Genomic DNA, 14,281 nt, shown 5'->3' on the forward strand with positions numbered 1-14,281 from the left:
ATCCCCTCCCATCCCCGGCTCTCCCCTCGCCTTCTTTCCTGCTTCTGAGGCATAGTCCCACTGAGCTAACTCCCTGGCTCTTCCTTAGTTAATTCCTATGTATTTTAATTTTTTTGGTGTTATTGTGAATGATTTTTTTTTCAAATTTCTAATTCAGTGGATTGGAACACTATTGATTTAGGGTGTTGATTTTGCATCCTGCTACATTACTAAATTTATTTATTGATTCTAAGAGGCTTTTGGTGGATTTTTGGGGTATGCTATGTAGAGGATCATGTCATCTGCAAATAATGATAATTCGATTTCTTCCTTTCTTTACCGTAAGGTCCTCATTGTAGCATGTCAGGATTTTTCCTTCCTTTTTATGGGTATATAATATTCTCTTGGGTAAATATACCATATTGTGCTTATCTGATCATTTTTGATGGACATTTGGGATTTTCTACATTTTGGTTTTTCTCCTCCTTCCTCCTCCTCCTGTTCCTCCTTCTCCTCCTTCTTCTTCGTCAGTTTTTTTGTTCTGTTTTTTGAAACAAATAGTGTCACTAATTAGTTCCAGCTGGTTTTGAACTTATTTTGTTGCCCATGCTGGCCTTGGACTCACAGAGATCCTCCTGCCTCAGCCTACCAAATGCTGGGTTTACAGGTGTGTGCCACAATACCTGGCTAAAATTTTATAGTTTGGTTCTTGGGAATAATGCTACTGTAGATGTGGTTGTATAAATATGTCATTGAAACCCTGCTTTCATTTCTTTTGGAAATGTAATCAGAAGTGGGATCACTGGATTGTATGGTGATTCCATATTTAATTGTATCTGGAGCTGTCATACTGCTCTACTGTTTTGCATTTCCACCAGCAATGTGCGGGTTATGTTTCCACATCCTCTTCCTCCATGGTCATTTTCTGATTTTTTTTTTTTCCTTTTGTACTGGGGATTGGACTCGGGCCCTTGTACTTTCGAGGCAGGTGCCAGAATCACATAGCTAAATCCCTGGCCCCTGATTTGTTTTTATAATGGCCATCCTAATAGGTGTGAAGTGGTACTATTTCTTAAATATTTCCTTATTATATATAGTGACTTTAATTGCAATTTTTTTTGTTCTTGTTGTTTTTGGGCAGTATTGGAGATTGAACTCAGAACCCTGTGCTTGCAAGGCAGACACTGCACCATTGAGCTAAATCCCTGTCCCTTTAAAATTTTAATGTCTTTACAAAGTGGATGTAGAAGAGGAGATTTTATGAAGCAGAGAGATCACACGGTTCTAAGATGTGCAAAGTAATGGCTGAGTTGGTCATGGTATCACACACCTCTAGTCCCAGCCACACAGGAGTCTAAGGAAGAGGATCATTGAGGCTCAGGACTTCAAGACCAGCCTGGGCAACTCAGTAGGCCCCTATCAGAAGAAACAAAACAAAACAAGAGGAGATGAACAGTTACACTGCCCTTACATTTATTAAATGTTTTGTGGTTTACAAGGAACTTTAACCAAAATATCATTATTTCTCACCGTAAAACTATGCAGAAATACAGTTATATTATTTTGTTTTCCCCCTTTTTTTGGTACCAGGGATCGAATTTGGGACCTTGCGCTTGCGAGGCAGGCGGCAGAACCACTGAGTTAAATCCCTGGCCCTACAGTTATATTAATTAGCCTCACTTATGAGGTCAGGAAGGTGAGACTCAGAAATTTTAAGCAACTCTTTATCACAAGCAGCTTATAGAAGAATGAAGGGTAGTGGGATGAACCAACAGTCATGTTTCTCGGTCTCCATCCTAGCGGGGGAAGCTGTGTGTTCAGAGTTCACACCATGCTCCTCTGCCACACCACAGGGCTCTGAAGAGGGGACAGCTGGAGGTGCCCGTTTTGGTGTAGTTTCACAGTGCAAATTAATCGTGTAGGAGAGAGATCTGTATTATCGTTTCTAGTTCCTCTACTGAGTTAACCATTTTGTTGACAGCAAGATGTTTGCTTTTCCTTTGTTACTGTTGCCCTAGGTTTGGGCGGAAAAGAACTCCTCCCCCAGTAGCACAGTGTGCGCGGCGTGCACACACGCACACACACTCTGTGAGCGCGCAGATGCACCTGTGCCTCAGACACAGCCGTTTGCATCTGCCGTATCTCTCCCCCGATCTGCCTCGTACACACACTTCATGCACACATAGACTCACCCCTTCCTTCCTGCTTCTGAACGAGCGTGAGTCATTCTGATTCTAAGGCCACTGCTGTGTTCACTTTGACTCGGTTATTAAGCTTGGGTGTTGGGGCTCCATGAAGCAATCTGGAAAACTTCTAGTTTAAATGAAATCATATCATGAGAATGTGGTTTCATTTTCTATTTATTTTAAGTATTGTGAGTGCTTAGATGATTTGGTACAGCTATGTTACAATATGGACAAAATCTAAGTGGTTTCTGGAGGAGTCTTCCTGATTTGCCTTATAGCTTCTCCTCATTCACCATAGCAGTGAAAGTTGACTCAGGACCAGGGGAAGTAGACAGCCCTGCCTGCAGGTTCAGGGTGTGCCCCTGAGTCACAGGAGAGAAGCAGCGAGTACCAACTTGCACCGCTAATCCCAGGCCCCAGAATCCTGGTCCCTGCTGTATGCCCTGCGTGTAGGATTTCCTACTTGTGCTTCATGAGAACCACCTTCCACAAGGTTTTCATGTCTCGATTAGTACGAGTCATTTGGTAAAATTTGGATGGCAAGCCTGGAAAACATAGAGGAAAAACGGTCGCAGGCTTCAATCCCAGGAAGTCTAGTTTTTATTCTGGTTTTGTTTTCTCTTTTCAGCTCCTGTGCACCGTAGAGCTAGGGCAGCTAGAGGGAGAAGCAAGAGTAGAGACCGAGTCTCTCAGGACATCAAGGAGTTCCTTCCTTCCGCCTTGGCCCACAAGTCGGGCTCTCCCAGTCCAGACGGCAGTGGCGGCAGAGCCTCCTTGGAGGATGAGCCTTTTGGTGACCTCATCCACAAGTTTGAGTTTCTGGAGAGTCAGGATCGCACGCAGCCTTCCTCAGTCTCATCTAAGGCCACTGGTCTTGGAGGACCAGGTCAAGTGGGAACGAGCCAGAGATTCTTAGAGAATGGCCCTCCAGATGGCCTCTTTCCTAGCAATCAGAGTCATCTTGCCTCTTTTTCAACACCAGTCTCTAACCAGAAGGGCACTCCATCCTGGCTGAACGCTCAAGGCACTGGGAAGGAGAGTAAGTTTTTTCCGAGTCAAGCTGTCCCTAGTTTTCCTCTTGATTCTATACAAACACCAAAAGCCTTAACCTCCAGAAAGGCGGTGGGAATGCTTTCATCAGACCACGGCAGTGCCAAGGACAAGACTCAAGACATCCAGCGAATCCCTATTTTCAACAGGAATACTGATGGATTGGCCATGAACATGAATTTTGGAAAGACAGCCCAGAGAGAACTAGCACTACCAAGTTATCAGGAGAGCAGAACCACTCCCCGGGACCTCCAGATTGGCAACATTACTAGTGATGATGCCAGAGTGGCATTTCTGAATGGTAAATACAGAGGAAAAAACTTTTGAGCTTGTAAATCTGTCTACAACACACCAGATGGCTTTGGTCATACGGATGAAACTTGTCGTGTGGATAATGCTACTAGTTTTGGTTTAAAAACAACAGTCATGGATGGGCGATGCATTCTGTTCTGGAAGTCAGAATGTGAGAAGCCAGGTCCCAGCCACTGCTGGGGAAACCTCAGTCCCTGCACAAGTCCACAGGCTGCCTCAGTCTCTTCCTTCCTCGGGCAACAGGGCTGGAGCCATGAGAGTGAGAGTCAGAACTCGGCCACTGTGCTCTCGAGCAGGTCCCCGACCCCACTGAGTGTAGGACCCTCCATAAAGGGGACGGCCATGTCTCCACCTGACAGAAGAGTGGCATGGCGAGCAGCTCTTCCTTTAGGGGTGGGGTAGGAGGTTTGGTTAGCACTAGTAAGTGAGGAAGACAGGGAGGCCTGCTGGGAGGACCACATGCAGTGAGTGCTAACTTACTGAGAACCGAAATAGGCTATATTTTTTTTTTCTAAATTACGCTCTAGTTTAAGGAATAAATATACCTTGCATGTGGCCCGACTGTCCCTGTTTTTGTTTGTTTGTTTTTTTGTTTTTTTTTGGTTTTTCGAGATAGGGTCTCACTATGTAGTTGAGTCTGACCTGGAACTCACTATGTAGCCCAGGCTGGTCTCGAACTCCCAGCAATCCTCCTGCCTCAGCCTCCCGAGTGCTGGGATTACAGGTGTGCACCTCCACGCCCGGCTATCTGTCCCTGTCTTATTTTATGGAGGGGTTCTCTGGGCTTTCAGGGACAAGGCATGAATCCTAGGAGTTTTCTTGAATTTTAATATTCCTCCCTGTTATGGGACCATTAGTTTTCATTTTTTATTTAAATGTGAAGATCAGCGTACATGCATCCTTTTTTGTTTTATAGATTCCACATCTGATATTGCAAGTACCACATCTAGGATGGGTAATCTTGGCCTAGAGGAAATTTGTATCGATTATCTGAGTAACTGTTGTCAACCTAACAGTGAGTAGTATAAACTTTCTATGAGCCTCTCCCTTTTGGTCACTGAATAATGCTGCCGTGAACATAGGCATGGCAGTATATGCTCAGTGTTTACTTTCATGTATTTTGGGTAAATAAAGGGCTGTCATTTTCTGTATTGGCTGGACTGCTTCTTATTCTCACTGGCAAAGTGGGAAGGTTCCCATCAGCACGCGTTCTTCCCTCTCTCACCTCCCTCCCCTCTGCTCCCATTTCTTCCCCTCCATTTTAATAGGGTATGGGGCGTGGACTATGATGAGTGCTTCCATCCTTCCGACCCGCTAAGTCTCGAGGAGTGTACATTCTGTGGGTTTCCCTGTGATGTCTTTTGGTTTTAAAGTAGCTGCACGTCTTTGGAACATTTAAAAAACAATTTAAATAAACTTGAAAAGCAGAGCTGTTTTCGGCTTTCTTGAATTATGGGCTTGTAAGACTGATTCCTTATCCAGCAAACATTCACTTAATGACTGTGTTTAGTGTGCCGAGCCCCGTGCCAGTTGTGCAAGGGAATGTAAGCTAAACAATAAAGCAGAGTTTTCTTTAGTGTTTGTAATTAAGGTAGGACATCAAGACCCCCACAAAAAACTGCATAACATAAGTAAATATCACATATAATATGATGCATAATACATAATATTATGCATACTATGATACATAATATCAAGACCAAACTAGTTTTGAATGCTGGCTTAGGGAATACAGAATACAGGTCAGAGGAGAATAGAGGGAGATTAGTAGGGTGAATCACTTTGGAGGAGATGAATTTTAGACCTGGATTTCAAAAAGATGTAAGTGGTTGCCTGTGCTGGAGAGCACTCTGTCTTACTGTACTCCCGTGGGGATGGGGAGGGTGCACAAAGCCTAGCTATATGTTTAGAAATAGCACGGATTTCCATGTGGGCAGTGACTGTAGGGAGTGGGGAGTTTCTGTTTCCTGATTCGCTTCTGTGGCTAATAAAGCATCCTGAGTGGTGAGCATGGGGCACAGCTAGGAGGAAGCAGCACGAGCCAAGGTAGAGCGGGAGGCACCTGGCAGGGTGGGGAAGGCAGCCCTGGTGGAGAAAATCCACAGCGGACTTGGTCGAATGGGTCAGAATCCCCCAAATGGCCCTGCAGATCTTCCTTCTGTCTTCATAGGCAACTGCAGCAAAATCCACTTCCCGCTGCCCTACCGGTGGCAGCTGTTGACGTTGCACACCTGGAAGGACTTCAAGGACATGGAGAAGATTGAGGAGGCCTACTGTAACCCCAGGAACCACGTGTGAGTTGGTAACTGTGCTCTGGGTTACGAGATCCATGTCATCAGAAGAAAGCATAGCGTTAGGCTTATGGGGCCGCCACCTGGCTGCCTCTAGGGATTCTGCAAATATTGGCTAACTCTAGATTAGCAGTGGCATGATTGTTTAGTTGCTCTCTGTCAGTGAGTCACACAGAAAAGCACAGTGCAAGGTCACTTCATGGTCTTCTGAACTCATCACAGAACCTTAAAAACACTGAAGGATTTAGAACAAATGAGCCTTTGGCTTAATTTAGTAATTGTTAAATAGGATTTGAGCAATTTCATCAAGTTCTAGTGCAGAAATTTGTTGTGTGTGTTAGCATTTCTACTTTCCTTATGCTGGCTCTGTATTTTGGAAGTGTCTAAGAGGATACTTTACATTTCCGCTCCTTTGGGGGAAACAGTGATACTTGCCTGACCATATTTACTTATACGATGTGCAAGAATATGGGATGCATCTTCATTTTACAAGGAAATTCTGTGTGGCGGTGGGAGGGTGAAATTTGGGTACTATTCATCCTATGTAGATTTTAGCAAACTGTAATGTAGATTGTGTGTTGCTGCATTCTGTCAGTAGAGGGCAGTATCAGCTGTTCTCTCATTTCTAGGTTCCATGACCCCCTCCCACTCCCCCACCTGGTAAATACAGAATACAGTAGTTTCTCAACTTGGAAACTCTGTGTTGACCTTTGGGGCCAGATAATTACTTGCTGTGGGGGACTGGTTGGTGGAATTCTAGGCCTCTTATCCTCGATTCCAGTAAGTACAACCCTCCCTATCCTGCCCCCAGTTGCCCTTGGATATTGTCATATGTTCCCAGGAGTCAAAATCAGCCTGATAGACTCTGATCCAAGATATCTTACTTAGAGCAGTAATCCTCAAACGTTCTTGCCTTGGGAGCCCTCAACCCTCTTTTTGCAGAACCAGGGTTTGAACTCAGGACCTTGTGCTTTGCAGGTAGGTGTGGTACCACTGAGCTACATCCCTGGCCTAATGCTCCTAAAATATACTGAGCATCTCAAAGACTTCCTGTTTCTGTGAATTGTAGATAGGAGGATTTATCATATTAATAATTAGAGCTGAAGGCCAGGGAATTGGCTCGGTGGCCCTGCACGTACCTTGCAAGTGCAAGGTCCTGAGGTTGATCCCCAGCTCTGAAAGAAAGAAAAATTAAAGCTGAAAAAAATTAAATATTTAAGGATCCACTTAAAGTGAACAACAAATTCATTACATGTTAACATAAATAACATTACTATGTAACTGTGTATATAATTATATACCTGCATGTAGATAACTGTAACAGTGACTGTTCTCCAAAACAAAAGGAGCTATGGAAAAGTGTGTCATAGGTTTATATATTTGGACATCTCTTTAATATCTGCCTTAATGGGAGGTGAGTGGTTCTTTATTCAATCTATTGTTAAATTGTATTTTGTACAGCTTCCAGAAAGCTTATGCAGTAATAACAGTAAGAAAAAAGGCAATTAACGGCTTAACATTGTTATGAAAATGACTTTGACCTGCCAGTTCTCTCAAAGAGCCTGGGACTACACTTTGGTCACTAGTCAAATCATAGTACATAATTTAGGGCTAGGGATGTAGATCAGTGGCCCTGTGCCTGCCCGGCAAGTGCAAGGTCCTGAGTTCAATTCCTGGTACTAAATAAATAAATAAAAATAAAAGAATTGTAAAAAAACGCGACCTAATGTGAGCTTCTAACTTGCTTTCTAACATTGAGCCAATCAGATGTTTTGTGGACAGTTTTATTTGGGGATGTATTTTGACGAAACGATGCACACGCTTAGCTATGTGATGTAGGCAAGTTCCCTTACCTCTCTGCATTTCCATTTTCCTTTTATGTGTAACACCTGGAGCTGCAGGAAGAAAAGTTAAGACTTGATTTCCAGCACCAAAAACGAAGGAAAGAAAACTGAAAAATTATTGTCAGTCCTAAAATATTAATTCTGCATAGTTAGGGACAAGTAGACTGTAGAAAGTGGATGTCAGTGAAGGATCTGGTTACTTTTGTACTTTCTCTCTCGCAGCCTTTCCATGGAAAATCATACACTCGATTTCCAGAAAATGACTTATGCTCTTCAGCCCATTCGACGCATCTCCTCCTCTTCGTCTTGCAAGAGCCAGGCCAGTTCTGTCTTCACCACCAGATGGATTTGGTATTGGAAGAATGAGTCCGGAGAATGGGTTCAATATGGGAAAGGGGTGAGTACCGTTCTTCCTAGTGGGAGGCTCTTCATCAAACTTGACAATTTAAGAAGAAAAACCTTTTAATAAAATATTGGCATTTTTCAGCAACCGTAGTCTCCAGTTGTAATTAGAAACCAAAACTTTTACTGGTCCTGGGGATTGAGCCCAAGTCCTATGCATTAAGTTACATTGCCACCCCTTATGGAATCTTTTATTTTGAGACGGGATCTTGCTAAGTTTCCAGGCTAGGCTCAAATTTGCAATCCCTGTGTCTCAACCTCCCAGAATGCTGAGATTATAGGTGTGTGTGCTGCCCTGTTCTGTTTGCTAATTATTATTATTTATTTATTTATTTATTTATTTTTGGTACCGGGTATCAAACTTGGGACCTGGTGCTTGTGAGGCAGGCAGCAGAACCACTGAGCTAAATCCCTGGCCCACTAATAATTTTTTTTTTTTTTTGGTACCAGATATTGAACTCAGGACCCCGGCTGGGCTTCCTAGGCAGGCGGTGCTGCTACTGAGCTAAATCCCTGGCTCGTTACTATTTATTTATTTATTTCGTAATGGGGATCGAACTCAGGTCTTTGCGCTTGCAAGGCAGGCGGCGGAACCACTGAGCTAAATCCCCAGCCTCCATCTTACTATTATTTTTAAGGAACCCTTTAGACATGAGTTAGCTATGTGGCTCTCTTTCCTCACTATCAGGGATAGGGCAGAACCTTGAGATAGCTGTGTGTTGAGCCAAGTGTGATGGTGCTTACCAGTAATCCCAGCACTTGGGAGACTTAGGCAGGAGGAAGTCAGTGTGTTCAAGGGAAGACTGGGTTACATAGGGAGTTCGAGGCCAGTCTGAATTACATAGCGAGACCCTGTATCAACCTGCTGTTAAAAAAAAAGAAAAAAAAGAAAAACACAGAGATTTGAGCCTGTCCCTGAGTCAAAATTCTCAATATCCATAACCTACAGAAGAGGTTTATTTTAGCTCCTAGTTTCAGAGGGTTCTGTCCATGGTTGGCTGACTCCAAGCAGAAATGGAAAGGTAGAAGGCAGAAAGCTGCACAGCCCATGATGGCCAGAAGCAGAGAGAGAAGAGACAAGCCAAGGATGAGAACATACCCTTCCAGGTCACACCTCCAGTGACCACCTCCAACCAGGTGCCACCTCCTGACAGCACACTTGGCTATAAACAACTCGTTGATGGATGAATCCACCAGAGTATATATAGAGCACCTCTGTGAATAAGTCACCTTCCAAAAGTTCCACCTCTGGACACATGAGACTTTTGGGGGAACCATTTTAGATCTAAACTATCATAGCCAACAGAAGAGGGTGAGCGAGCAAAGTTAGACCAACAGGGAGGACAGGATGGTTGATGATACCAGAGGATGTGTACATTTGTTCAAACAATGAAACACATCTCATATGGGCGGTCACCAGTACTGAATCAGTTTGGATTTGAAGGACTGAGGTGGAAGATTTTAGGCTGACCCACAGTGGGGACTAGGAATAGGAGATAGAAGTTTAGAGAAGCTGAGCTACGGTCTTTCTGTGTGAGCATCCCCTGTTTTGATTCTTAGGATAAAATAAAGAGTGGAAGTAAGCAGGAGGAGCAAAAGAGCAATCGATTAAGTAGGTGATGAAATCAGAGTGATAAAAAAGAGGAAGTAAAAGTAGGAAGTTAAGATGAAACCAGAGATAGGCCGGGGATTTAGCTCAGCAGTTTGGTGGCCTGCCTTGCAAGCGCAAGGACCCGAGTTCAATCCCCAGTACCAAAAAAAAAAAATGAAACCAGAGATAAAGTAAGGGCAGGATATGCGATGCAAGGTCTTCTGTCACCATCTGTGGCCCATGGGTTTGGCTCTGAGCAGCCTTGATGGCTGCCAGAGCAAACAAATGCAGACTGTGAAAAGCCCTGCTGCACCCCAGGGCTCGGTCTCCTGTGGGCCTCTTGCGGGGGACAAGGCACGCTGGTTAGTGCGGTACTCAAGGTAAACAGTCCTCCCAGCTCGGCAGCACAGAGTCTTCCAAACTGTTGGAGCAGCAGATTTTATCAAATTCCCTTTCCAAGGGCTGGATATTTATCTCAGTGGTCCTGCTGCCTGCCTCACAAGCGCAAGGTCCTGAGTTCGATCCGTGGTACCAAAGGGGAAAAAAATCCCTTTCCAAGAACCTAAAGCAGCAAAGCGGAGCTGCCCTGTTGAAATGGGAGGGGTGCGGGGTCTGAGTCAGTGCCATTGATGTTGAGGGTGATGTCAAAGTGAAGTTCTGTAGAAGTGAGTCTTTCAGCACCCATGAGACTAGAAACAAAAAACTCAATTTAATTAGCCATGTTTTTTAAAACTGAGATGGCATATGACTGACTGTAATCCCCACAGTGTGGGAGGCTGAGGCAGGAGGATCACAAATTCAGGCCCAGCCTGGGTAACTTAGTAAGATCCTGTCTTAAAATAAAATAAAATAAAATAAAATAAAGGCCAGGGATGTAGCTCAGTGTGAAGACCCTGGATTCAATCCGTAGTTCTGCTGAAACCCAACCAACCAACTAACAAATAAATAAACTATGGATCTAAAAGGTTCTTATGTCAAGTCCTTGAAATTTTCAGTAAGGTAAAGGAGAAAGGTTGGGAAATGTTTGTATTCTAGTGACATCAGGGTCCCAAGGACCAAATCAACAAATGATAAACAAAAATACCAAAAACAAAAGCCTATCAGTGGTGTTATGGCTTGTGTCTAGATGTCCCTCTCAAAGCCTCATGCAGTCATAGGTGGGGCTTTTCAGAGGCATCTGGCTCTAGAGTGTGTGATGCTAGGATCAAAGGTGTGTGATTATTAAATCAGTCCACTGATTGGTTTGGCAGAGTTCTAGGTGTGGACAATGGGAAAGCTCACCCTGGATGTGAGTGCTGCCCACCCAAAGGGTGTGTAACTTGGATAGAATATAAGGGACAGAAAGAGGGCTGCTGTGGCCACTTGCTGCTTGCTGCTTTTGCTGCTTTCTGCCTGCCATGGACTGTTTCTCCTCTGCTGTGCCCCCCTGCCATGCCACCCTGCCTGCAGTCAGATGACTATGGACTGAAAGCTCTACAAATGTGAGCCAGATGTAGCAAGTGCAGTGTGAGGGCCAGGCCAGAAATTTCAGAGTGGAGCTGTGGGGGCTGTGCAGATGCCCAGGCAACCTATGAGTTTCCAGTCCTGTGCCGTCTGATGTAACAGCCCATAGCCTCATGTAGCTATTTCATTATAACTGAAATAAAATCAAGGATTCAATTCCACTAGTTGGTATAGCCACAGATAGCTAGGCAACTGAAGGAGATAAAAATTAGCCAATCTGGAATATTGACTATTTTGAGTTACAGGAACTTGAAAAACAGCAGGTGCAAGAAGATTACGCTGATCTTTCTATTTCTTAAAAACAGGGTGAAAGTATGAAGTGAGAGACACCCTCCTTACATCCAGCAGCCATGTTCTTATGGCCAAGGGCAGGACACCACAGATGAGGGAAATCTGCACAGATATGCCCCATTTGACAAATCCTTCTTGTCTAGGGCACCTCTCCATCCAGTTAACTGCCCTAGCCCATTCCTCCTTTCCCTGTCACATTTTCACAACCTCCTGCTCAGTGTAACTCAGTATGTAAGTACTTGTCTCTAACTGTGTCTTTCGGTCTTGTCTTCATTTCCTCCTGCCACGTAAAACTTGGGTGACATAAGTTTGTTTTGTTTTTAGTTTGTATATTTTTCTTCTCTTATTTTGGTACCAGGGATTGAACTCAGGTCTTTGTGCTTGTGAGGCAGGTGGCAGAACCACTGAGCTAAATCCCTGGCCTTGTTTTTCTTCTCTTAATTCACCTTAAGTCAGTTTAATTCTTAGGCCCAAGTGAGAAACAGTAAAAGAGTAGAGGTAAGATTTTTGCCTTCCCCTCAGAGTCATATGGGACAGCACAGAATTTCCACCATTGCAGAATGTTCTAGAAACATCTCCAGCCTAGACTCTAGAGTCTTCCTAATCAAAGTGATTCATAAACCAGCAGCAGTGATAGTAGCTTGGAGTTGTGGAAATGTAGAGCCCCAAACCCTTTGCCCACTTCTTCTGAATTATAATCTGCACCTGAACTAGATCTCAGGGGTGTCAGAATTTTTTTTTTCTTTTTTTGATACTGGGGATCAAACTCGGGTCCTTGCACTTGTGAGGCAGGTGGCGGCACCACTGAGCTAAATTCCCGGCCCTCAGAATTTGAAAGGCTGTGGCCTGTGACACCAGGTGGGTTCTACAAAGCTGAGTGGGAAGGGAATGGATACAAGACTTAAGCTCCAGACATGAGAAAGCCCTAAGCTCCCAGGTATCAGCTGTTCTTTGGGTCTGAAGAAAACAGATAGAAGATCAGGCCTCATCCCACCATGGCCACCAGTCTTCCCTGCAGAAGGCAACTTCATGGCACTTGTCAGGTGTTGGAGGTTAGAAAGTTCCGCTGAAGTCTTACACTCTTTGTCCTGGTCCCTGAGACACAGTCAGCTTTAATCTGCTTTGTCCTTTGTACAAATGTTTGAATGCGGCTTCTTTACTCCTCTGACCGCACTCCCCTGCAAGTGAAGGAGACCAGCTCAGACTCTTCTGTGTCCAGGACATTTTCCTTGGATGCTGTCATTCTGGATAGCCAGAAGCCAATTCCCTTAGGGAGAGGTGGGCTTGGGTTCAGCAGAATGCTGGAGAGTTTGAACTATCGAGCCCCTCCCCCGCACAGTGCCACCAGAATTTTGCTGGCATTGTGCCCTCCGGTCCAGGTCATGAGGAACAAGTGTTTCGCCACCTTGAGATATGGAGAACCCCTGCTGTTAGGGCCTCACATCCAGTCGGCTCTGGTCTGCTGCCCCTGCCATCGGTGGAGTGCAGTGGGGCACACCCTGCTCCCTGGATAGACCAACATCCTTCCCTTTACCCACCCGTTCTGATTTCAGATCCTTCACACATGCCTTGACACAAGAGAGCTTTAGAACTTTGTTCTTTTTACTATCCCTCACTCCTTTTATCCTAGCCCCTGTCAGTGGCAAGTCCAAATACATTTTCATTTTTAAGAATTTGAACTTTTTAATAAATTTTTATTTGTATCAATCCACATTGACAGCACATGATTATTACATTCATCAGGAGGGATTGGTGCGTGTACATAACACATCTGAATTATTATTTCACCCCTTCCTCTTTCTCCCTGCTCCTTTTCTGTGTGTGTATTTTTTTGGGAGGGGGTACTGGGGATTGAACTTGGGTCCTTGTGTTTGCGAGGCAGGCAGTGGTACCACTGAGCTAAATCCCTGGCCCTGCTCCTTCTGTATCTTGGGCTCCTCCCCATTTGCAGAAGCTCTGTCTCCATTGTTTCCCTCTCAATTCTTTTTCTTTTCATTTCCTTTCCCTCCCCTCCTTTTTACCTCCCCCCGTCTTTTGTTCCCTTACCATTTGGAAAAAATCACCTCCCTTCCTATTATCTTTTCTTTGCTCTTTATTCCAAGTTCATGTCCAATGCAGTTGACTGGCTGGAGGCTTGAATATTTTATTTACTTACTGTGGTTGGGGACAGTGGGAAAGGTTAGGTCATTTATGTTTGAAGCCCAGAACACCTGTGGAAGATTAGACAAGAAATTGAACAAACATCTTTCTTTACTTGCCTTCACTACAACTCTAAATGTGCTGAGCTAAAATTTTTAGCTCAGGTTCTGATTCAGGTAGAAGTTGGGTGTCGGATCCTTTTATGAGCAGGTGCATGCAGGCATTACACCAGGGGCCAGGCAAGGTGCTCTGTCTGTTTGCCTTGTATTTTTTGGAAGATACAAGAAGAACATTGCAAACAGCTACATTTTTCAGCACTCACCAAGTGTGCTCATTTGGTGCAGGATAGAGGGCATGCTCTCAGGTATATGCTAAAGAGGACCAGAAGAGGCTATACCATGGCTCCCACCTGGAAGGCCCCTATAATCTGACTTGGGAGGCAAATGTACTCCTGCTCAAACCCCAAGCTTGAAAGCTAGGTGTGGTGGTGCACACCTGTGATCCCAGCACTTGGGAGGCTAAAGCAAGGAGATTGCTGCAAGTTCAAGGCCAGCCTGACGACATAGCAAGACCCTTTCTGTCTCAGAAAACCCCCCTGAAAAAAGCCATGGCCGAAATCAGACTGTGTAAGATATAACAGTAGAGGTTTCCTAAAGGCCTGCCCTGATCATGTCTTCACTTTTTTTTTTTTTT

At 44.5% G+C, this 14,281-nt stretch overlaps 1 protein-coding gene across 2 annotated transcripts in view; it reads left to right on the plus strand.

Moving 5' to 3' along the window:
* Zc3hav1 (zinc finger CCCH-type containing, antiviral 1) overlaps positions 1–14,281 on the plus strand; it is a 76,045-nt gene that overhangs the window by 42,649 nt on the left and 19,115 nt on the right. For both annotated transcript variants that reach the window (XM_010631690.3, XM_033764508.1), the window contains 4 exons: positions 2,794–3,516; positions 4,444–4,542; positions 5,698–5,821; positions 7,885–8,059. In XM_010631690.3, coding sequence (XP_010629992.1) covers positions 2,794–3,516; positions 4,444–4,542; positions 5,698–5,821; positions 7,885–8,059 — 1,121 coding nt within the window. The remainder of the gene's footprint in view (positions 1–2,793; positions 3,517–4,443; positions 4,543–5,697; positions 5,822–7,884; positions 8,060–14,281) is intronic.

Source organism: Fukomys damarensis, unplaced genomic scaffold (genome assembly GCF_012274545.1).
Source record: "Fukomys damarensis isolate Sample0158 unplaced genomic scaffold, DMR_v1.0_HiC HiC_scaffold_16, whole genome shotgun sequence".
Lineage (NCBI taxonomy): Eukaryota > Metazoa > Chordata > Mammalia > Rodentia > Bathyergidae > Fukomys > Fukomys damarensis.